The sequence below is a fragment of the Lepisosteus platostomus genome, chromosome 26, assembly GCF_059453375.1.
Source record: "Lepisosteus platostomus isolate fLepPlt1 chromosome 26, fLepPlt1.hap1, whole genome shotgun sequence".
In the NCBI taxonomy this organism is placed as follows: domain Eukaryota; kingdom Metazoa; phylum Chordata; class Actinopteri; order Semionotiformes; family Lepisosteidae; genus Lepisosteus; species Lepisosteus platostomus.
In genome coordinates, this window is record NC_142636.1 from 12,017,983 (window position 1) to 12,043,456 (window position 25,474).

Below are 25,474 nucleotides of genomic sequence, written 5' to 3' on the forward strand. Positions count from 1 at the left end.
CTGTGAAAACAGGCATCTAATGTCACCAAAGTAGCGAACAAGTGGAAACCCAGTGTTGGAATAGCAGTTTATGTGGCAGTAGTGAGGCCACAAAATTCATCTCTGAGAAAAAGAAAATCCAATTGTAAAGTCATTATACTGTAAATAGCTTCAGATGTTTCCTGATAAGTATCCTTGACACTGTAAAAACAGCTTACTTCCACAATAAAATAACATCCTGACACATCTAAGTCATGTGTGTAAATATTTCTTGTGTTTCAGAATAACTGAAAGAGAAAGACTCCTTTCCAAAGAGAGGAGATGGTTTGGTATTTAGTATAAATCGTTACAGCAAAACTGATTTACAGTAGCAATTGAAATAACAGGGAAAAATGAAAAGGAGCTTAAATTGGTTTCAATTGATGTTGAAATTCATCTAATAATGAATTAAACGAAATGTATTGCAAAACAGACATGGAATGAAAAGTTACACATAACATCTAAGTACCTACTGTCATACTTTGAGAAACAAAGTTTTTTTCATTTGATGTCTACTCACCCTTGACTTTCTGTAAAGGAAGGAAGGTTTGTGGTCTTCTCTGCACATTTTTTTAATTTTGAAGTTCATGGCTTCTTTCCAGAGACAGTTTACTCATTTTTTTCAGCACAACACACACAGTTGTTACAGTTCTACACTCAACGTTCTTTTTTTTTTCATTACAATTTTTTAAAATCAATTCTCACTATTTCATTTGGTGATGGAAATGTCCAAATCTTAGTTGACCAAATAACTATAGACCAGTGGTGTAGAGTGGCCATTGACAGGGTGTAAATTTCAGGGATTTCCAGACATACTCCCTCTTAACACCCTCTGAACAGACAGAAATCACCTCAAAAAACATGATAAACCTGAAATTTTAAAGTTTAAGCAGGTTTCACTTTATCTATCTCTGTCGTGTTTTCTATATGATTCCAATGAAGAGGACGTTTTCTCTGAAAGTCTGTGCTTTAGAACTGATTGATCGTGCATAAATATAGTGTGTACTTATATTACGAGTGTTTGTGAAATTAATTGTTGCAGAGCTGTGAAACCTACAAGTACATACTGTTTAATTACTGATGAGCAGTTTGCCATAGGAAGCAATAATTTTTATCTCTAGAGGGGTCTGACTAGCTTTCAAGTTCCCTTTCTTGTACATTGATTAAACAAGATTGCTTAACTGCAAATCAGGGTTTTCAAATAAAATAAAATATATCTAATACATATTCTTGCTCAGCAGTCGTTCAGGGGTATCTTGTTAAAAGCTGAAAGACTCTAGGACTGATAACATCAGGTATCAACAAACAGAGAATGAGAGAGTGTTTTATTCACTGTTGAGAGCTACTTTGTTCTTGATAGATATACAGTAATTGGTATCAACCTGCTCTCATTTGCAAACTTTTTAATAGTATCAACAAATAGTGCATGAAATGCTACAGTACTTATTCTATGCAACATTTTGCTTTTGAGAGTGCTGTTACACAAATACCACATGATCATTAAATGTGTTTATATGTTGTGCCTGGCTTGCTCAATAAAGGGCTGCAGGTACTATGGTCCTGTCTCTGGAAGCCACCACATGGACTCTAACTATTGTAAATAAGCACATTGGGAGTTAGTTGTCTAATTATTTAAGTATTTGTAATGGGTATAGAAATACACATTCTCACGTGAGTGTAAAGAGTAATTTGTGTGCTATACAGTATAAAGGGAATGCAAGGCATTAGCAGGGGTTTCTGAGTGATATTCTTATGTTGTAATCCTTAAAAGTAAACAATGAAAACTATGTTCAGTATGTTGACAATCCATGAATATTGAAATTGGATCTGTACTAGTTTTTAAAACTGCGTGCACCTGATGAGAATGCATACTACAAATGATTTTGAGCTGTTTGAGCTACAGTATACAATAATTTTAAGCATGGTGTGATAAAATAACATTACAGCTATTGAAGTAGCTATTAAAATATCTCAGGATTTAGAAACAATCATTATGGGCTTTGGAATTTGTTTTCAGTTTCGAAGTAAGGAATGGGAAGATAAGGCCTTTGCTTAACTGTAAGGGTCTGAGGCAGATCAAATGGAATTGTCTGGTTTACTGTACCTTAGTAAAGTTTTTGAAAAACCTTTATGAGTCTTTAGCAATGAGAAACCCAGATATGCAGAGACAGAGAGAGAAAGGAAAAGAAGAGGACCTTGTTTGGCTCAAGAGCAGATTCTAATTAAGTATTTGTATCTTGTTTGCCATCTGTTACCTTAGGAAACTAATTTTCCTTTGTCAAGAATCCTAAGGTTAAAAACGTTCTCTTCTGGTTAGTGGATGCATTTTTGAAATTAGAGAGATAGGGTTCTGTTCACATTGTAGCATTTGGATTATAGTAAATTGTTTGTATTTTGTTTAATTTAAAAGGCAGGTCCATCACTCTTGTTGGCCTGTGTAGATGTTATATAGGATTTTAGAATTCTTTGTACAAAGATCTCAGGTGCAACTATACCCACATCTTGGGTATAGTTCCTGGCATATCTTTTACAATTTAGGGATTAATGGTTATCTTACTTATTGATTATCCTACTCTGTAATCTGGATTTTCTAAACCCTTAACTATAAGAATAACATGGGCTGTATTTATTGCAAAATATTTTCTACCCCAGGTTGTGTGGGACACAAGGTACTATATTGTATGCTTCTCTTTTCAGGCTTCCTTGATAGTCTCTGTTCTCTGATTACACGTTTAATACAACAGCAATGTGTCAGGTTGAATCTAGCAATGTTCTGTTTCCTGTTGTTTTACACTTTTTATGTTCTTCACCTATCTCTCTGGATATTCGATGCAGCTTTTTGTACTTGTTTGTTTTCATTTTTTACTATTTATTTGAGCATGAACCTTTTATAGCTAGTGTCATATTGCTTCTCCCAGATTATTACAAGGTACTGTTCCTATCTTATGATTTTGTGTTTGTTTGTGGTGCAACATTTTAAATGTGCTGAAGGTAATTGCATTAGTAAAGTTTCCAACATTTGCATAGACACATGAATCAGTCTCTAACCTGAACTAAGGTGTAATCCTGTTCACATTTCAAAGATTCTGAGAAACAGTAATGAGATGCATCACCCAGAACAGGGGAAATACAATGTAGCTTGTATCCACGGAGATAAGATAAGATCACTTTATTAGCCATATAGTATACATACTGTATACTGTACAATTTCTATCAGAATGACAGATAATATAATTAAAGATCAAAAACACCCCGGACATGTGCTTTTCTGTCTCCATCTTTTTGACAGAAGATTTAGGAGCATAAAAGCCTGAACTTCTAGGTTCGAAGAAATCTTCTGTCTCATAGCCATGACACATCTGAACACCACCTCTTAATCCGCCAACCTTCACTTTACACCCTACTGCTTTTGCACTGAACTCATATATGTTCACTACTTGGTTTTTACATATCGCTGCTATTTGAATGAAAGGTGAAAGTTGTTACACTTCTAACATATACTGCTACTATTGTATTCTGTACTAATCTCATGTACTGTTATTGCCACTGACCTTCAGTTTATGCATATTGCCGATACTTGTATTTTACACTGCTACTTTCTGCTTTGTTGTTGGCACATATTGTTTTATGTTCTTGTCTCTAACAATCTGTGATGTCATTTATTATGTGAGGAAACGCTCATAAGCATATCATTGTACTCGGGTACAAGAAGGCTCCACGGCCGAAATGTTGTGTTTTCTTTCTTCTTTTTTTCAGCATGGAATAAACCTATTACTTGTTCCTTTGCAGCCTATGCATGCTGACGCAGCTACCCACCTCTTTAATTATGACCTCCAAAACTCCCACTTTTCAACAACAAAACCGATATTTTGAAAGTATGTACATGTAAATAATTTTGATGCCGTATATACAGTAGTTATACAGTAGTTACTAACATACAGCTTTCAGTTTGTACATCTGTTGTACACTGTCAGATGTCTTGAATATGATCCATTGTCCTGTATCTGTTTCCAAATGTTCTTGCTCGTTATTATCTATTTACTTAGCAGACACCATTTTCAAAGGTAAATTACATACAGTAGCTTGCAAAAATACACAGTACAGGTAAACAAAATAAAAGTAAAATAGTTTGAATGCAGCTGGATTCTATAACATCAGACAGCTGTGCATGGCTGTAGACAGAAAATGTCTAGAAAGTGAGCCACAGCACTCCAGGTGAGATTTACAAATCCCTATTCATTACCATCTCAGGATCTCTATTCATTACCATCTCAGAGTAATGGGAAGATACTTTTGTAATGAAATGTATATGCATACATGTGTACACTGCATAAACACAGAGTACAGTATGTACTTTTTAAAATGTATATGCTAAGACAATTTCCTAGCACATGTATACGTGATGTGGTTGGGATTTAAAATAGCTTGGTTTCATTACCAAATAAGGAGGCTCTGATTAAAACTCAGCCCATTCAATGGAAAATTAGTTCCTCTTTTCTATATATAAATCATTTAACTTACAGACATGTACCAAGTGCCTTAACAGAGTACGTTGAGTAAGGAGCAGCACTTTACTTTCAATTTTCTTTTTCATCTCTAATCAGAATCACATGGTAAGCGCCTTTCAATTATTCTGCTTTTCGGAATCCACCTTTTTAAAATTTAAATGTCTTTGTTTCTTTGAGCATTCATAATAAAGCGTAATTACTCATCTCTTAGGGAACTAAATAAAACTAGTACGCTACTGTTCTTTACTTTTTTATGTACTTACCAATTTCACTTTTTATGATATTAATAAATGTGAAATAATACATTAGTCAACAACAGAGGTTTGTGATAACACACTGCCCTCTATGGGCGATGGAGATGTCAAGACACCAGTATTGTTAAACATTGATGAGACATGTTTTTAGCTCATACCTCAGAATACTAAAACTGAATTCTCATTCCTGTTGTGCTTTGTCTTGTCTTATTTACTAGATGAGGTTAGAGTGATATATGTAATCTCCTTATGTGTCATGGAGCTTTTAACAATTATTTTATAATATGAATGTACTCCCTTCAGCCACATATTGAGGACTAGGGATCTTCAGAACTATAGAGACCAGTTGTTTGGAACACAAAAACTTTAAAATGAATTATTTATTAAAGCCTTTATCATTTTTGTATTCCTCAGTGGATGTTTGTGTTTTCACCCTTCATGCTGGCATTGTAATCTTATGATATAGAACATTTTACGATAGGATTTCTTAGTAGACTTGTTAGTTCATAAATGAAATGTATTTATCTGATCTGTATTTGTATAAAATGCAAAGGTCTAAAGAATCCTAATATTTAAAAGAGCACCCCGTAGTATTAGAAAGAATTAAAGTATAAAATTTGGCTGTTGACATAAGGACAAATATTCTGAATTTGATTTGCCATTATTAGCATTAAAAAAAATCATAATAAATGTAATAAAAGTGCAACTAAAATGCATATACTGTATGTACAGACAAAACCCTAGAATACGAGTCCACATTTTATGTTAAATCCACATGCATGGTAAGTAACTAAGTATAAGTCACACCATTAAATATTAAAATTAGCATTTAATAAATGCTTTACTTTACAGCCATCCATATTATATGATTTTGCCTACTTTTTTAAAAATAAGAGAACTTTTATGATTGTTTCACTGTAGCAGTATTTTCAGTATTAAAACAATCAGTTTTCTGTAATAGATGTTTTCCACATCTGAATACCTACAAGACTTTTACTAGAAAAAAATGCTTTTTAAATGAAATAATGAAATTACTAACCTCTGTTATAGTGACAAAGGTGACGAGATCTTCAGAAATTAAGTTTGACACTTTTATTCCTCTGTTACTCAAAAAAGAATTGTAGCTGAATGCTGCATGTGAACCAATCTGAATTCAAGACTGTGGTATTCCAAAGAAACAATTGGCAACCTTTAATTCCCCTGAAAGACTTTGTCAATTATAGCTTGGCACTGTAGGTTATTTGTACACATACTGTACAGTACGCAACAACCTTTCAGAATTTGGGAGGAATTCATGTCTTAAAAGATATTCACATAAACAAGACATTTCTCAGAGCACTGATAATAAATTAAAAATAGAACATCACGAAGGCTTCAGAAATAGAAAAAAGTTCACATTTATACACCTTAACACCTTTGCATTTATTCTAATGAAGGTAGACACAATCTTCATAAAAAGAACTGAGATGCATTTGGTTTTTTTAGTAGCACTTATTACAAATGGGGTTTGTGTCACGGACGTCCAAAGGGACTAACCTTGGGGAGCAGGAGAGCAGAAAAAGACCCATATGCGTAGTGGCGAGACGGGAAAAAGGCCCGGGCTCATTAGTGCAAAGAGTTCAGGAATGCCGTATAGAAACCTATGCTCTCAGGGAGCGGACGTGGGGCGCCCTGGTGCTAGGCGGGTCTCAGGACATCCGAACGTCAATGCTGAGCAAGGACAGAGTGCAAGACCCGGAAATATATAGCCCAAGGGAAAGAGAGGGACAGGAAGGACAGCAGACCGGAAACTAGGGACAGGACAGAGAAGGAGCGCCCTCTGGCTGCAGAGGGCGTGACAGTTTGTGTGACACATTCTTTTGCTTGAAACCTCATGGTGACAGATTTTTCATTGCATTCAAAAACTTTATATTGCCCCATCATATCTGTCCTCAATAAACAGATTCTACCTTTGTAGAAAACCTTTTCAAGCCTCAGTGTTTCGCATCTTTATTTTTGCAAAAAGCCATTCCTTTTTCATCATTAAAGATGAGCCACATGATCATTCTCTTTTACTGAAATATCTGGCTTTCAGGAAGAAAGTAGGTGTCAACACCATTAAACTTACTGGAACTCCATTTTCTGTTACCATAAGAGTTGAAATTAAGTACAGGTCCTTGGATTTGCAAACTTTTTGTACAGCAGGTTTTCTGATTTATACTGTAATGTATCCATTTCTGAAATATATACATGTAACACCATTTTGGTCTGTATTAAACTACATACTGTATACTGTAAATTGACTAGGAAGTACAGAAGAAGACTAATGTAATAGTTATTTAGCACCATGTAAGGGCAATTCTATTATATTCTCCCAAACACATACAAAGAATCAGGCCTAATAATATAATCAAATATTGATGGTTCCAATATTTGTTCTTCAGCACCCAGAGAGCTGGTACTCAAGATTGCACATACAGTAATACAGTAGACCTAACAAGCTTGAGGTTTTATAGCACAACTGTACAAAAAGACTGTTTTTAGACTGCTCTAATTAGTAAAAAGCTGCAATAACGAAACCTTTGATAGGCAATATTGCCATCTGTGATTAAAATGTACACTCTGCAAAATGGAAATGCTAGAATTGTATTGGATTTCTAGGGATTATTATTTGAAGGTAAAGCAAAAAATATTATCGTTTCACCAATTTATTTTCCATAAAGTCTACAGTCTGCACCGTTGAATGTACAGTATCAAGATGCCATACAGGTTAACTACAGTACCTCAAGTCATGCAAAATTAAAACTAGAACACAGTGTCTTCTAGATTAATTTATACAATAGAATCAATGAAATAGGAACAAACACCATGATAGAAGCTGATGATTTACAAACTTTATAATGTGTCTTGCATAAAATGGTGTATAACATTTAGGGAGCCACATTTTTTGGCATGGAATTCTGCTGAAAGAGGGTACCGAGGTACTATGCTTTTTGCATAAGCTCAGCCTCTTGGAATCTGGATAAAATCGATTTTCCACACGGTGGTAGGCCTTGCATTTCTAAACTGTGTGATTCTCCACTGCCTGGGCTGTGGTAGAAGCTGGAGTTGCCAATGAGAATCCTGCAGGAACTCCAGTGAATCTCAGTGGGGCTGGGACTGTACTTTTCAGAGCAAGAAAGAGTTATGAAAGGCTGGAACCTATTCCCTATTAATGCATAACAGAATGGAATGTTTTCATAAACAGCTTGCTCCAACTCCTTGTGAACTTTGCTATGCTGTAATATTTTCTGCATTTGGTGCTTTTTCCATTGCCATGTCTTTACAGAATACTTTGAGATGGCACTGAGGTCAGAACAGATCAGAACTATGGAGAAGAAGACAAAGATGATGTTTGTCTTTTTATGTGTGCAAGGTACTATTATTGTTTTTGTTGCTGTTACATAGTAGAATGCCCTAGACTGCAGAAGCTTAAAGAAGAAAAATGTTTTAACTCTAAATCTTGGTGGACAGGTCAGGGTTTCATTATGTTTAACATAAATTTAATCTGTGTGGATACAATGGAGTCTGTAATAACAGTTATTAAGCAGAATGTTGGAGGATTTAAAACACTGCTTTAAATAACAACCATAAAGCACAGGCTTTATTTGTCTTTCATGTTCTCATTTACATTTTGCAATGGAGAGTTCATATTAGGTGATTGAGCACAAATGTATTTGAAGCACCAGCACAGGGCGTAAGATGTTTGATTACTTGTAAAGACATCAAGAAGATGGTGCTCTCTGATTATTGTGAGGAAAGTTGAATGCAAGGCATAAATGAAATAAAAAAATATGATTCTCTTCACATTAAAAAATGTTGACTTCCTTCTCTTTCAGTAATTCATTGCCCTGCATTTGCTAATACCTGGTCGATTGAAACAGTTTCTGAAATCAAATCTCTTGTGGGATCTTGTGTGGTTTTGCCCTGTACTTTTGATTATGAAGGACATGATGTGGCTTCCTTTAAGATGAGTGGCTCTTGGCATACAGAAGCAAAAGACCCGGAGTACATCTATCACACAGATATTAAAAAGATGATACTAAGTTTTCATGGCCGGACGAAACTTGTTGGAAAAGTGGGGGAAAGAAATTGCTCTCTGGAGATTGATAAAGTTAGTGTCAAAGACAAAGGACCATATTGTTTCAGAATTGAAATAACCGGTGTAAACAGCTACTCTTTTATGCATGATTGTGTATCAATTGATCCACAAGGTAAGAGACATCACTTTTTACATATTTCTACAGTTCTCTCTTGAGCAAAAATGGTCTCTACTTGCATCGACAATAAACACATTTCTCATATTATATGCCACTATACTTAAAGTAATATGTTGTAATAGAATGTAAAAACAAAGAAAATATATCCATTTATCCAAAATAAACAATTGTCCTGACAGCGGGATATATAAGGGAATAATTGAATATTTAATAATAAGGAAATCCAAGTTTTAAATAACTTTTACTATTTCCCAGTGGTACAGCAGTACCACTCATGATTCTTACAGTAATAAGGGTAAACCACCTGTCTTTGGGTGGGTACTTTGAATTTATAAAAGCAAAGTTGATTTACAGTACAAGTCTGTTTAATTATGCTTATTGACATCACAAAATTGATCATTTGCATTATCATTAATTCTTAGTCATTACATGGTATCAAAATGACTGAATGGATTATGCAAGGTAAATACATGATATATGTCTGTTTCACTAGACAAAATTAACTATGCCCTGCTAATGAGTCCTGCTAAGAGCAACAGATGTTCATAAAGCTTGACTTTATGCATACAAAATGGAATTTTGAAATCTTGGCAGTCTTTTCTTCAGTTATTGTGAAATTGCAAGCTGTAATTAATATTCACATATACTGAATAGTATTCATAGAAATGTCTTTCTCTCAAAAATACTCAATAACCCAGCAAAAGTGTTCCTTGTTTGAAAGTTACTGTATACTGTATTGTCGACAAACTGTATCGTCAATTGTATTGTTAAGCGCCTTGGGGCAACTTTGTTGTGAAAGGCGCTATATAAAAATAAATTGAATTGAATTGAATATTGTGAATGGATGAGCATTAAAACTCTGTAGTTACTTGTTTCGTACTCTATATCTTCTCCTAGGCTCTCCGGAAAGTCCTCTCCTGTTTGCCCCAAAGACAGCACATGTGGGCACTACCTATAATGTCAGCTGTTCAGCCAGACACACCTGTTCTACGCACCAACCCTCTCTCAAATGGACTGGTATTAGCACAGAGCACACTGTGTACAAAGACCTTGGCCAAGGCATCTGGGAAGTGCTGTCCACTGGGACATTCACACCCAAATCCACAGACAATGTACACCTGACCTGCACTGCTGAGTACTGGAGAGGCAAGAGTGAAATGAGCTCTGTTTCTATAACAGTTCAAAGTGAGTACCATTATTGTAGGTGTGAAATACGACTTCTTAAAAAACGTTTTTAGAACAAATGTTTTAAAGATTAAATATAAAACACTGATTCCTTTGTGGTTTTGCATAGATATTACCGTCCAGTATTGTACAATTGCCGATGGTTATTCAAATGTCAGACTAAAGAGATGTAAATAAGTATAATTAATAATTATCTTGATTTGATAGCCAGAGCTATCAATATACCAGTTTGTCACAGGCCAGCTGTTGAAAGTGCTGTAATTAAAGCTGACCTGCCACTACAGGTCACTAAGTGTAAGGGAGTAGGAATGTAAGTTCTCACATACTGTAATTCAACTCAGTGTTTGGTATTTAAAGGGCATGGTGAGTGTTGGGGAGGGCGTTTTTTTAATTATTGTGCAGTCTGAAAAGACCTAAATTAAAGTCTCCAAAGTTGTAAATTTTGTGAGAACACACCCTACCAACTGCCCTGGTAATATCTGTCACACACTGATAAAGTACACGTTTTCACTATATTTGAATAGGAAATATTGGCAATATTTAATATGATGTGCTGCCCAATTATCTGTAGTTCCAACAATTTTCAAAGGAAAGTACCTTTGGGAAGAACAAAAACAAGGATCATTGAAACCTGACCTTTTGCATAAAGTGCATTGTCAAAGTAATGTCTGAACTTGTACAGTGAGCACAATCTTTCTTAGGTCAAGAGAAAAAAAAGAGGAACTGTTATTGTTACAGTTAGTCTAAAACAGTGACTGAAAATGAATACATCTGCAATTATTAATTTCTATATTCAGAGGCATCCTTGAACTTGAATAATACTACTTTTACTAAAATACTAATTTAATTGAATAATACAATTATTAATTAAAAATATCGTAAGAAAAACTTTATCTTTTGTTATCTTTTCCCCTACACAGCTGGTCCAGAAGCAACTAAATCTCCCACTGGTAATGGTATGTTTAACAGATTTCACTTTTTTGCCATTCTTGTGAGTAATGCTCTGTCCCATAAGCCAACAAAGCGGGCTAGTTGACTACGGAGAACGAGCCTACTCTTTCACAAAGCACAACTAGTGATGTCATCAACATCATTGCACTTCAAGTCACCTGTTGTGTGTGTCAGGCTCTTTTGTCTCTAAGCACTTACTGCACCAGTTTATTACCAATTCTTTTTTTTTTTCCCCAGAGGTTGATAATGCAGGACTTGGTGATATCTGGAAAGTCAAACTTATTCCTGAAATAACAGCCGTAATTGGCTCCTGTGTGGTGATACCCTGTGGGTTTCAATTTCCTGGGGACTTGAAAGTCCATTCAATGGTGAGAAGAATTTGGAAAAATAACAAAGGAAACATCTATCACAATGACCAAACACAAGTGTTGGACAGCTTCAAGGGCCGCACAAAGCTTGTTGGAGAAGCACACAAGGACGAGAATTGCACCTTGGAGATTAATGAGGTTAAAACACACGATAAAGGACCATACTGGCTTAGAGTAGAAATACCAGAAAAGGATAACTATTCCTTCAAAGAGAAGTATGTAACAATGGCTTTGAAAGGTAAATTAATTTAAAATACTTATGACATGATCAGTATTTGGTTTTGATGCTCATATAACTACACATCACTTGTTGAATGGTGTTATCAGCAAACATCATTAGATGTTTACAGTATTAATGGGGAATTCTGAACTGAAAATAATATTATTGCAAATGTAGAGATTGGAGAAGACATGGTCAGCTCAATCATTTTAGATTAATTTGTCAAAACAGGCATGCAAAGTCCAAACCTGATTTCACAGCCCCCTAACTCACAATGTTACCATCCTGTTATCCCCACAACTCTAGCAGAGCAAAATCAAAGTTACAGTGTTTAAATAAAACATAATAATTCTTTTTTGTTCCCTGTACAGGGGTAAGCTGGTACAGCATATGACACACCATTTACAAAAGGAACACTATCCAATCAATACTCAGAGAAAGGCTATACTCGACTAAATTAGACTTACCCTCCATGTATAAACATATAAAACCTAACCTTAAATAGAAGTTGGAATTACTAGTTTTAGCCTTTTTTAATGAGAAAATGTTTGATTGCTGTAATTATGATATATATAATTAAGTTTGCTTAACTTTTAATACTGTGTATCTTTTGATCCCGAAACGCTTCACAGACTGATTCTTATCTTACAAACAGTGCCATGGGATTTTTAAATGATGAAGTAGTTAGGACCTCATTCTATTATTTCAGCTGAAGGAGAATGGTGTCCTTTATTATGATACAGGAGCATTCGTTTCAAAACTGTGGTCCAGAGGAATGAATGTCAGTTGATAGTCCATGAGCACTGGTAAACATACATCAGCAATCTGTTTCTCCTGAGAGACCTCCCATTATAGTACTGACCAGACCCAGTTTTGCTTGGCTTCTGAAATTTGAGAACATGAAGATTTTACAAACCCTGCTGTTTTTTTTTTCTCAGGTGAACCAGAGAAACCCGTGCTGACCTACACACAATTTGCCCATGCGGGCTCTGCCTATAGTGTCACGTGTTCAGTGAGACATAGCTGTCCGACTAACCATCCCACTCTGTCCTGGGATCGGACGGATGGAGAGACCATCGTTCACTATAAAGACATTGGCCAAGGCAACTGGGAAGTGTCATCAGTCCTGACATTTACACCTTTAGCCAGTGACCACAATACACGCTTGACCTGCAGTGCTCAATTCTTTAAACTTAATAATCCACAAGAGAGCTCCATCACTCTAAATGTAAAAAGTAAGTATTAACTGCAAAACATAGAGGGCTGGCCTGTCTGGTTTGCTCTCAGTGGAAAAAAAGACCTGGTTAGACAGACTGAAAGTACCTTATTGAACCTCTGTCAATACATGTTTGTTGATTTCTTGTGAGTATTTTTTTCATCCATAACCAGTTGAATGCTTACTGTATTTGCAGTTCTAACAGATGTGATGGAAACCATTTTAACACAATAACTAATTTCAATTAATATCAACTATATACTTTAATCTCATTGTATGTCATTGTACAGTATGTAAAAAAAGAACAACTGTCTTTTTGTTTGATGTTTATGAATGGGTATTTTTAGTTTTGTTGCAGGAATTGTTAATTGTAATGAATGGTTTCCACAATTAATGAAAACAGCAGATGCTGAATCTGAACAGTTTAATTTTGATAGAGATTTCTACACAACATCTGTGAAACAATGTGGAGTGAACCTTTTTTTTCTAGCAGAATTATAGATAGAAAAATTCACTTTTGTCAGATATAGATTTCATCTTCCTAATTTAGCAGATATTTTGTAATCATGGCTCACATTGGACAAAAAAAATGATGCTGATGACAGTTTTAAAGGCAGGAAAAGTGGACAGCTCTTTTTATATCTCCCAGTTCAGAGAAAAAAATCCTCAACTAAAAGTTTAGTAATAATAATGAATAATTCCTTACACTTATATAGCGCTTTTCTGGACACTCCACACAAAGTGTTTTACGGGTAATGTGAATGTCCCTCCACCACCACCAGTGGGAAGCCCCACCTAGACGTTTCACAAAATAAAAAGTAGAGTAGGACAATGAAACTTGTCAAGTTCATGACACTCACCAATGTCAAATGAACAGTAGCAGGCCTGTTATCTTAGTGGAAAAAATGTCTGTATTGTATCTGAAGCAGAAGCATAGTTACTGTAGATGTGTCCTGGTAATAAATGATATGATGTCCTGTATGGAAGAAGCACAACAGCACTGCATTAATGAAGTGATTTTTTTTTCTTAGGTGAAGGAGGTGCTGTTGGCGTCCTCAGTATTGCTATCCCGGTGGCTGCGGTAGTAGTGATCGCGATCATATTAGTGGGACTCTACAAGTGGAAGATAAGTAGACTGAACACGTAAGCATGCTCTGTGCACATCCCTGTTTTGTTCAGATCATTGTGAGAGGGGTTACTGAACACAAATGAAAGTGGCATTAAGAGTAGTCTAGAACCATTCTAGACATAAAATTTGTGTGAACGTTCTGCCTGTTATTGTATTGTTTTGATACCTTTTTCAGAACTACTGTTTATGGTCTTTTTTATATCATCAACCATAAAGAGCTGCATTGCATGTGTTACACGATTAAGGAGCTAAAAGTGAGGGGGGTATATTTTTTAAATTTTCTTTCAACACATCTAATAGAAATACCAGCTGTTCTTTAATACAAAGGCACTTAGCAAAAAGACAAGTTTAAATTGAGCCCTATCTTTTGCTGATGTAATACTATTACTTGTTTAGAGAGTGGCAGCTTTGCGATGCGATTTCTTAAAGCTTCTTCCATAATTCTCGAATTTTAGTCAAACTTAAACAATACTAGCATAGAACATTGCATATTGCTCATACTGTAGCTCAGTTTTAATTATGTTTCCTTGCTTCCGCCACTGATATCATTACTTAGATTTCTCTTAAGTGAGCAGTGACCTATTCATCTAAAAAATCAAGAAACAAATTGTGAGTGGGTTTTTGAAATCTCTGTACAGTGACACTGAAAAAATGTGAATGTTTCAGTTTATATTCAGTAACCCCTTTAAGAACAAGAAAGCAAGACTCAGGATAAATAATGATCTTAACATCTGCCCTGTCTCTGATGAAAATGCTTATTTTACCAAAGCCTCCAAATTTTTTAAAGTTTATATAATTTACATGTTTTTTTTCCTTCAGGGAAGCAAATTAGACTCTGACGAGAGCTACTGTATAGGCTGTTACAGGCTAAACACATGGTCTGTGCTACACATAGATCTGGGAAGTGATTTATGCAGTAACACAAGGCAGGATGTACTGTAGGGTGCATTAGATTGTCTAAAAAATTGTATGCTGTGTTGGCAACTGGTCCCAGGTCAACTAGATATTTTACAGCCAGAGGTTTTTTTCGTCTCTTAAACATGACGTGTAACACAGACTGGATATTTTCTATTTGCACGATTTACTATTGCGCTATTTAACCAAAGTGTTGCTCACCAATGTTAAGAAGGCAGTGCTCGGAAACCTAACTAATGGCGTCATTGAATAGAAGTTCAAGAGTGGAAGTTATATTCTAATTTCTTTTGCTTCCCTGAGCATACACGCTCACTGACTGAACACAGCTCTGCACAAATCTTTCCAGTACCCCCTCCTTTCACCCCAATATCACAATTGTCCCTGGCACATACCTCATAAATGAGAGGGGATGTGGCAGCGCTGATCTCCAACCAGCTCTGTCATTTCCTCAGCCAGGCAAGTTAAAGCTAAAGTACTAAGCACACTCTTTCATTATATTCATCAACTGGTTATTAGAATTTGACCGAACTGAATTCCCACTTATTAGATTCTACAAGAAAGTGATTGTTTGTTTGAATTCAGACAGAGAGAAAAGGTTGTGTGATGAATGAACTGAACAGTATTTGTAGGGGTGGTTCACTGTTACGGTATATATGATATCTTCCAATGTAGTTCAGGTGGGTAACTGCGTCAGCATGTGTAGGCTGCAAAAGAACAAGTAATAAGAGTTCTTACACCTGAAGAAGGCTCCACAGCCGAAACGCTGTGTTTTCTTTCTTCTCTTTTCAGCAGGGAATAAACCTATTACTTATATCTTCCAATGTGTCTTTCTGACTACAGAAGTAAAAATTAGTTTGTTCTGCTAATAAGGCCTTCACACAGTGAACCATCCAAATAGCTCTGCGCAATTCATTGCTAATTTATCTTGGGTAGGTTGACCTTTTATTAGGCTACTGTGCATCTGCTTTTTGGGAGCCAATACAGCAACACATACGATTACTGACAAATACAAACTAAGTATTACAGTATTAATTCATTTAAAAAGAAACCTCACATTAATCTCAATCTTAATTTTACTTGAATGAAAACCTTCTAATTTGCTTCCCTAACATTACTAACTAAAATTTTAGAAGATATGTCTATTTTTGGAATCACTTCTATTTTAACGTAATAAAAATACATTTTACTTTTGTTCATATACCATTATATAAAATTTACAATATATCTAGTGTGACCTGTAACCCTTACTTAACCGCTCAGTTTCTATTAATTGCTATAATTGATTAGTTGTTTGTAAATATGTTGGGGGTTTCCAAACTACTTTTGTAAAGGTGTATATTGTTTTGCTAATGTTTTGAAGAAGAGATAGTGCTGTTATGCTACAATGTTCAGCCAGTAGTTTTCAAATCTTTATCATATATTTGAATTGTAAAATATACTAATCATATCTTATGCATTCTACAACTAATAAATTATTTTAAGGCACCCTCCTCTTTGTGTCACTTTCATTTGTGTATCAGAATTGTTTAACACAATTCAGAAACGTTTTCCTCAACCAAAGCAATTCATACATCTTCATTCCTATTTAAAAAAGATCTTCAGTTCGTCAGACTGTCCTGATATAGTGAGAAAATCTCAAAGCTAACAAGCTACAAAGGTTCTTAAAAGAGCTGCACAGTAGAATGACCTTCCAAGGTAAATTGGTAATGCGCAGAGATGTCATTGTAGAAGTGTAAGCAGTCAGCTATGAAAAATGCAAGCCTGTATATTTGGATTTGCAGGGCACTAGTATTGACTGATCTTCAGTAGAACATCTCCCGAAACTCTCAAAATCATTTATTTACAGGATTGCATGTGGTAAAAGCCAGATCTTCAAACTGTGACCTCCACCACTGTCTTTCTCAAACATGACTTGTAGCTGTAGCTCGCAAATTACCTGTCTCCACAGGCTAAGTTGCTTAAGAAATTCAAAAACTTTGAGGTACAAACACTGAGTTTAGCAAAACTCAATGATTCATCTTGAACCAGAGAAGACAGCAAGACACTCATAACGGAAGTAAATTTAATACCTTAAAGAGGGCAAGACATTGTTCGAGTGTCACCCATTCTTCTGAGTGTATTTAGTCATATTACAGTATGTGCGTTTCAAGACCTCCACTGAACATAAATGGGATTTCTCATTTTCCTTCTCATGTGACTGAACTGGCCCCGCAGAAGTTCAGGGAATCTTGGTGGCCAACAGTCTTGGAAAAATCAAAGGCAAGTACAGAGCGTGAAGGGAAATGCACTGACACCAGTGGGCTGTGAAGGCTTCTGTTCATGCTCACATCTACAGTACATAATCACATATCTTCACAGAAAGGTTAATAATTTATTAAGTCTAATACATACCACTTGTAAATGTAAGCCACGGGCAGGGAGAAAATAGTTTTGCAAGATGCTGTCTTTATTGACAAGGTTTTTCAAAGCTTAAAAAACGTTTTTTCACACATTAGCAACAGTAGTTTAATCTGTAGGGTGTAATTTCTGACATGTACTTTCAGTAAACATATGGGTTCAATCCCAGGTAGGGGCAAGTGATGTAGCTTGCTCTGATTCCTTCCAGATGACTTCCAGGTCCACTCAGCCTGCTTTCTAAATGAGTACTGGGGGTTAATCCTTTCGAGGGCAGTAGGCCAGTGGAGGTGTGATGCTGCCAGATCACCTGGTCAAGAAAAACAGTGGCCCTTGCCCCCCATTCCCCATGGGCCTTGATGGCCTGAAAAGGGATCTACCTACAGGCACCTAATTAATGGAAATAATCCTCTTTAGTCATAAAACTCCAAAATCTTTTGAAGCAGTACATATGTTCATTTAGATTTTTTAAGTTGCTTTAGTTTTTAGATTTCTGTTGACTTTCAGAAAATATTCTTTAATTGTGTTTCATATAAATTTCAAATGAAAGCCACATCACCCAGTCACAACTGAGCATGAAATATATTGTTCTGTGGAGCTATGAAAGTTCAAGTTGTTCAAATCACAGTCCTCTACAACCTAAATTGCATGCTAACTATGCATTTTGAAAGATATCGACATAATATTTCCTGAAATTCTATTTGTCCGTTCTAATTCCTGCTTCTTCAGGACCCAACAGACAAGTCAAGGTTGTGACTCATGGGGATTGAATCGGAGGTAAGGATCATTATCACTATCTACATCAACAACAACAGATGCAGTGAATATAAATCTCCTGACAGGAAGGCCTGAAACATTTCTTTAGCAGTGGCACCTACAGTATACATTCTGGCAAGTTCCAGTGTGTCTGCATTCCAAAGATCTTGGCCTGTGAAGATGACTTCATCACTGATTCTCTCCCCTACACAATAGATCATGGCAATATTCTTACCAAGAGATCTTAGGAGGGTGTGTGGGGCCAAGTAGCTAATCCACTACAGAAATGTATGTGTAATGCTAAAGAGTAGTGCAGGCTGAGCTCTATGGTCCAGACATGGCTTGTTCAAGTCTAAGCCCTATCATTAGGTGGTCCTGACTGCGATTCCCTCAAGAGATCTTTTGGTATCTCATCTCATCCAAAAGACGGCGCCCACTACAGTATAGTGTCCCCACCACTATACTGGGGCATTAAGACCCAGACAGACTGCAGGGTGGACACCCCCCACTGGTCCCACTAACACCACTTCCAGCAGCAACCATAGTCTCTCATCCAGGTACTGACAATGGTACAGGCTCAATGCTGCTTAGCTTCAGTGGGTGGCCAGTTGAGAGCTGCAGGGTGATATGGTTGCTGGCTTCTGACAAGGAGGCGTTAAATTCCAATTCAGCCTTACTCAATCTACTACCTAAAAATTCCCCCCTTTATTCAACAGGTCAAGCAATTTCTTCTTCTTTCTACCTGCTATTTAGTGGGCCTGCTGAAGCAGAAGTCTCCAAATGGAGATATACAGTAAATGAGCAATATTGTATACAGTATGTTGTAAATGCTGTTGTGACAGGCAGTAATGGTTACACTATTAGAAAAAAGTTCCGTAGAAGGGGTAAGGATAAAATGTTACATTTATTTCTCTGTTGGTTTTAGGACCCAACAAACAGACAGCTGTGGTGCACGGGGATTGGATCAAGGGTGAGGTTTTGTACTGTTGTTGCAACTTAATACTGACTGACCATTGAATGTACAGTATTAATGATAGGCAGCTCTATTAAGTACCATTGATTAGTACCATTGTACCATTAAGTATTCCCTGCTTTATCCATACTGAGGTGTAAATGAGCATCATATTGTATGTGCAGTTGTGTCAGGACTGTAAGGTTTGTGATATAATGAATACATTTTGCAGAATTGGTAAGGATAATAAATTAATATTTACTTTTCTGTTGATTTTAGGAGCCAACAAAAAGACAGTCATGTTTCATGGGGACCGGACCATGGGTGAGTTTTTGTAATATTTTAGCAACTTCATACTCAAGGCCCATCGAATATACAGTATGAATGATAGGCAGCTCTGTAAAATCCCATCAGATATATCCTGCTTTGTGATTTCCAAGAAGTTAGTCTGGTAGATTACCTATAATTCTATTCTTTATAACAAAAAACAATTACATGATTTACACAATGAATCATAGGTGTTTTGGGGACATGTCATAATGACTACAAATGAAATGAAGTAATTGGGACCACTAAGCTCATTTGTTTTTTAGTAGCTAAATGATTGAAGGATCCCATTTGTTCATTCTTAAAAGAACTAATGGTACTATTTAATTATATGGCTTGGTAACTTGTTCCAGACATCTATTATACTTTATGTAAAAACGTGCCTTCTATTTTTCTTCGGTTTTAAATGCACTTCCTCTTAGATTCCATTAGTGTCCCAGTGTGGTTTCTGTTTCACTATTGATTCTGAAGTTCATTGTCAGTGTGTATTTCAAAATGTTGAAAACTCGGATCAGATCATCTTGCAGTCTTCTGCATTTAAGACTAAAATTCCACCTGGTCACATCTCTGGGCTAATTCCAGAGCAAATCAAGGTTTCTTCAGGTAGCAAGTAGAAAGGCTTCACAAATGAAGCCCACATAAAACCCCCACATCAGCAAGCGAAGAACATACAAACCCCAAACAAAAAGGTATCCCAGCCCAGAACTGAATAGTGACAGCTTTCAGACCACTGTATCACATTCTTTTCTGTGACTATGTTGCACATTGACTATGCATTTCTGTAAATTTGTCTTTACGTGGTGTTAACCCACACTTTCCTTTCAGGATTTGTGGGCCTGATACAAGCTGTGGTGCAGTCGGCGAGGATAATGGGTAAGGTTCATATGCTATTGTTAGCTGATGCATACTGTACTGTATGTTGACCTCCTTAGTGAGAGGCAGCTGTGAGATAAACTGTTGCCTTATCTGTTGTGTCTCCCTGCCTGAACACTGAAGCCAATTTTATTCTTCAAGACCAACAGACTTTCCATGAACCAGGGAATGAGCAGCGTTACGCGCCCCGATAGTCTAGGGGTATATGGAGTGCAACATTAAGGGAATTCCAGGCATGCAGGGAGAAATCTTTGGTGTGGAAAAGAGATAGTTGTAACGAATTTGGATAGGTAAACAGAAGTGAAATATGTACAATTTGAATAGGTGACTGGTATGGGGGTAAAGAAATATGTGTGGTGCCAAAGGAACGAAAATAACAAACAAAATGGAGCTGGCTAATTAAGTGAGGGGAAGCTGACCTAACTACAAAACAAAATATGAAACACCCGGTCTTCGGCGTCTTCTAACGCCCTAGCTAACCTTCACTGACTACCCAAAACCATACAAGACAAAAGGCACTCACCCGTCCTAAACTAGTGTTACTAATACAAAGACAAACTACGTGCGCACCATGTTACCTGACAACCTTAACTAACCCTTTACACAAAAGTTCACACAAATACACAAGTGAGCTATGAATACAAATAAGAGAAAACGAGTGTAGACACTAGGAATAGGGTACAAAAGAGCACAGAGGTTGATATAACACTTTTGGGCAAGGTAATGGTGAAATAAGGGATAATACAAACGAACTAAAGTACAAGGAGGAGACAAACACAAACCAACAAAGCCGAAGCTATACGGAAACACACACATGAAGCGAAACGAACGAAAACGAAGAGAGACGAAGCCGAAGCCAAAGCCCTACGTTCTGGTTAAATACCCAAGAAGTTGAGTTCTGATTGGTCGAGAAGCTGATTATGAATGACGTAATACGGCAAGGTGGATGAATTAATGAACCAATGGGGAGAGAGAACAACCAAAGTCAGGAAGTGTGGAACATAGAAACAACAACAACAAAAAAAACATAGAAACAAAACACACATGGACCACACAGGTACGTAACAAGCAGGCATTTAGTTCACTTACAGAGCAATCAACTATCCCATAGTGATAAATGATAATTTTATTGGAATGATAATAGTACAGCTCGACAAAGAAAAAGACAGACTGATTACAGTTCCAATTTTGAGGAAATAATTCTTATTGGTTTATGTTACTTGTTATAATTACAAAACAGGAAAGGGTTTCCACATACTTACTGAAATATTTAGGAATTTGATCAAATCCAAATCGTATACTGTTATACAGTATATTTCATAAAGTACAGTATATGTAGGGGTGAAGCTCAATGTCTGCATTAACAAATCTTTCATTTTTTTGTTTAATTTCATTATAGAAAACAAAAGCCTATTAAAAGTAAACTTGAACTGGAACTTAGATCACAGATGGGGAATGTGTATGAAAGTCTGTGGTAAGTATATTTGAGAAGGTTAAAACTCCTTTTCCCTCTCTTTTCACTGTGTGGACGGTGCAGAACAATGGTTAGGTCTCTAGCATTTGGATGTGAGAGCAATCCTATCTTATAATATACGATGTCTTGAGAATTTTCTGTTCTGTTATCATCACAAAACCAAAAATAAGTTTAGCTTTGTGAGCCACGACAAGGTATTGTGAATAGTTCAACATAACTTTGAATTGCACTGGTGAGTTTAGCACCTTATTAGAATGTTTCTACTGTACATTATAGATTTGCAGCTACAGATAAGGGTGCTTTATGAAGAACATTCCATATATTTTGTAATGAGATGGGAATACAAAATTCTATCTTGAAGACACAAATACTATAAAGGGCAAAGAGGAAATCTACTGTTATCCCAGAAAAAAAGTCCCCAGGACCTTTGTTGAAAGTAGATGGGGAAACATATTTCAGTATTGAAATGAATGCATTACTAGCAAGATGATAACACGGGTAGGAATAATAATTTCCTCAAATATAAACAACAATCCCTTAATTAAAATGAAATTAAATTAAAGTCTGGTCTCTTTAGTGCTCAAATTACCTGGGCAATTATTTCTGGACTGTGAAGGTGAAAAGTTGAAATCGTTTTTATACTAAAAATATAAATCCAGCTGCATGCAGATAATAATCAGTGACTTCTGGTGTGGAACTATTGAATACGTTTTTCTGTTTGTACATGCATGCTTAGGGTTTTACCACAGAAAGATCACATCTGCATGGTTCCGTCAACAAAGGTCAGGACACTGTAACACTATGATTGATACAAAATTGTTTAAAGTACAGTAAACAGCAGTCTGCATAGTTTTATGTCCAATTTAAAAATAGGAAAAAAATTCCGAAACGTTGTGTTTTCTTTCTTCTTTTTTTTCCAGCATGGAATAAACATATTACTTGTTCCTTTTAAAAATATATACATTTGTATTTATACAATGAAATATATGATTGTTACTGGTTCATACCTGTTACGCCTGCCTATAGGTTATATAGACAGTAATAATCACACCAGTTTTTTTTGTGTCAATTTTGGCTTTACAATACATTCTAAAATTCATTTAAAAAGTACGAAATAGATCAAGTGTACATAAATAATTTGCTTAACTTCATTAGGAAATCCCACAAGGGTGGATATAGGGTTGAAAACTGGGTCTTAAAATAAGAAAAACCCTTTATTCTTAGAAAAGTCTGAACTCAGGCTTAACACATGCAGAAAGTTTTTATCTCATTGGAACAGATGCGCGGTCACGCTCGAATGTTTCAAAGAAACCAGCAACAGTTCACTGCTGTAGCACTTAATTTCACCACATTTGTAAACACAATTGTAAAGTTTTTGCTCTGTGCTGAGTTTTATCTGAAAAAAAACACAACAGCCCAAACAGCGACTTGAACCCTACATCTGATGCTCTACTGCCTGCATGACCTCCCAGTCTTCCTAGCACACTAATGCCCTATACACATGGCGTTACAAACACAAAAGAAGACAGGGAGGGGAGGAAATGAAGAAGACAACTGTTTGAATCCTCTCCTATATCGCATCTTCAAGACCCAGTATCATTCACAATTTGCCACATTTCAGCTTCCTGCAGGTGTTATTTTCATGGTGTTGAATACTGATAGTCGTAAATAAATCAAGTACTGTACACATACTGTACAAACTGTCACGATTATAGTCCCCCCTCCTTAAGGGTGCTCCAGCCCTTTCACTTTAGACTTCATTCTGTGCACCTGATCCCTATGCCCAGCCCACCTTAAAAGCCAGGCGCTGACGCTCATCCTGGCTCTGCATCTGGTTTCCGCACCGTGCGAGTCCGGGACCTGGAAGCGCCTGGTCCCGTTAAGGTTTTAACCCCTGTTCCTGTTCCTGTTCCTGTTCCTGTTCCTAATTCCGTGTTTGGGATGGATCAGCTGGCTATGGACTTCCTCTTGTGTTTTTGAATACCCTCTTTGAATTACTCTTTTGGATTGTTTGCCTTGGCAACACCTCCCCCGTGCACCAGCGCACTTTGGACACGCCCCCCCTGTTTTCAGCCCCGTATTCCTGGATGACGTTTCCCCAGTGTTTCCCCACTTCTTCGGATTGTGTCGTCCGCATAGGGTCCGGAAAGAACTGTTCGTTACACAAACATACAGTGTGGTAGGAGTTACAAGCAGGCGTGTGACACTTTCTGACCATATGATGTGCAGTATTTAGATAGATAATAGATAGATAATACTTTATTAATCCCGTAGGGAAATTGATTTATCATGTTTTATAACGTTTGCAAATGACAGAAGGCCGTTTGACCCGTCTAGCCTGTTTGCGCTTAGCTAAGTGACCCAAGCATCTCATCCAGAGATTGTTTTGAACGAACCAGCGGTATGGACTACTACTAATAATAATAATAACTTAATTTCAGGTGCAGTTTTTAATAGCATGTACAGTAATTGGCTAACAAAGTTTTTATGAAAATGTAGTCTTCTTAATAGAATGGGAGCTGCAGAAGTCATAGATTCATGATTAAAATCCAGCTAATACGATCTTTAGCAATGTACAGTAAATTTGCTTTACAATGCTGAATAAAATATGTAATGTTTCTTAACAACCTCCCATTAGCACTTTATACAGCACATGTGGAATTAAGTATAATCGTCTCTTTACTGTACAGTATAGAGCTTCTACTTATAAATAATTCATGAATACCTTGTTTCTCTAAAGTTAGTAATTTACTAATTAACACAAAGTCTTTTTTATATTACTCATTAATGATGGAAAACACTTTTATATAATATACCACATTTTTTCTGTTTGAAGACTGCTTCCAGACCTTGAAAAAAAAAATACCTTCAACGAAAATTCCAAATGTAGATCAAACACTTCATCAACTGCTTTCCTGACATGTGGGCTAAGCAGCATGCATTCGATATTTTGACCTACTTCTTGTGATCGCTTAATCTTTTAGCGGTTTTGTGTCATTTTTGGTTCATAGTTTCATCTGCATAACGATTCCTATTATTCCTGTCCAGATTGTCACAGACTGATGTGAGGTGTTGTGAGCTGAAGAAGACCCACTGGAACACATATACAGCTCATTCTTCAGCAGCCAGCAAAGCATGTCCCTACTGGACACGTTTAGCCCAGTAGGAGGCTGTGTTTAGTCCAAATTGACTGGAATGCACTGGGACCTGTCACGGTCTTTCAAACTCACGTATTTTTCTAATCATAATTTTACAACGCTTAACATATTTGTTAACTAATAGTGGCTCTATTTCAGCTTTTTAATTACACTGAGATTTCATATATTAAAAGGCTTTCAAAATAAAGTGGTAAACTGTTTGACTGTTTGATTAGCTAATTTTTATTATGCCTTTTGCAGATACATTTTTTATCATTTAAATGTAAGGCTGTTTTACATGGGATATTTTCCCACAAACACCACAACAGGGAAAACATATTTAAACAACAAATGTATGAGTTTTGCAGTCTAATAACAATTAATATATTTAACAGTGAATAAAGTATTTCAAACAATCAACATGTCATTGTGTGCAATTTTATATGCAGTGTATAATTTCCATGCTGTATAACATTTATTTTACAAATGTCTAGGTAAAATCCAAATTAAAGTACCAGGCTGTGTGTGTCTGATTCCTTCTGCAGTTTCATTGGGGTAC

The 25,474-nt window shown here is 36.3% G+C and overlaps 1 protein-coding gene across 2 annotated transcripts; it reads left to right on the plus strand.

Annotated features, from left to right (window-relative positions):
* Positions 1-2,917: 2,917 nt before the first annotated feature.
* On the plus strand, positions 2,918-25,430 carry LOC148640174 (myelin-associated glycoprotein-like). Of its 2 annotated transcripts, none has more exons than XM_088620389.1 (15): positions 2,918-2,947; positions 8,088-8,174; positions 8,638-9,012; positions 9,916-10,203; positions 11,124-11,159; positions 11,392-11,760; positions 12,681-12,977; positions 13,990-14,101; positions 17,217-17,261; positions 18,126-18,173; positions 19,078-19,122; positions 19,384-19,428; positions 20,257-20,304; positions 21,704-21,778; positions 24,827-25,430. In XM_088620389.1, coding segments are annotated over exons 2-15 (1,860 nt in total). In that variant the 5' UTR covers positions 2,918-2,947; positions 8,088-8,098; the 3' UTR covers positions 24,828-25,430. The 2 variants fall into 2 exon arrangements, with proteins under 2 accessions (XP_088476515.1, XP_088476513.1); XM_088620387.1 differs by lacking the exon at positions 2,918-2,947 and adding an exon at positions 4,502-4,631.
* Positions 25,431-25,474: the final 44 nt, after the last annotated feature.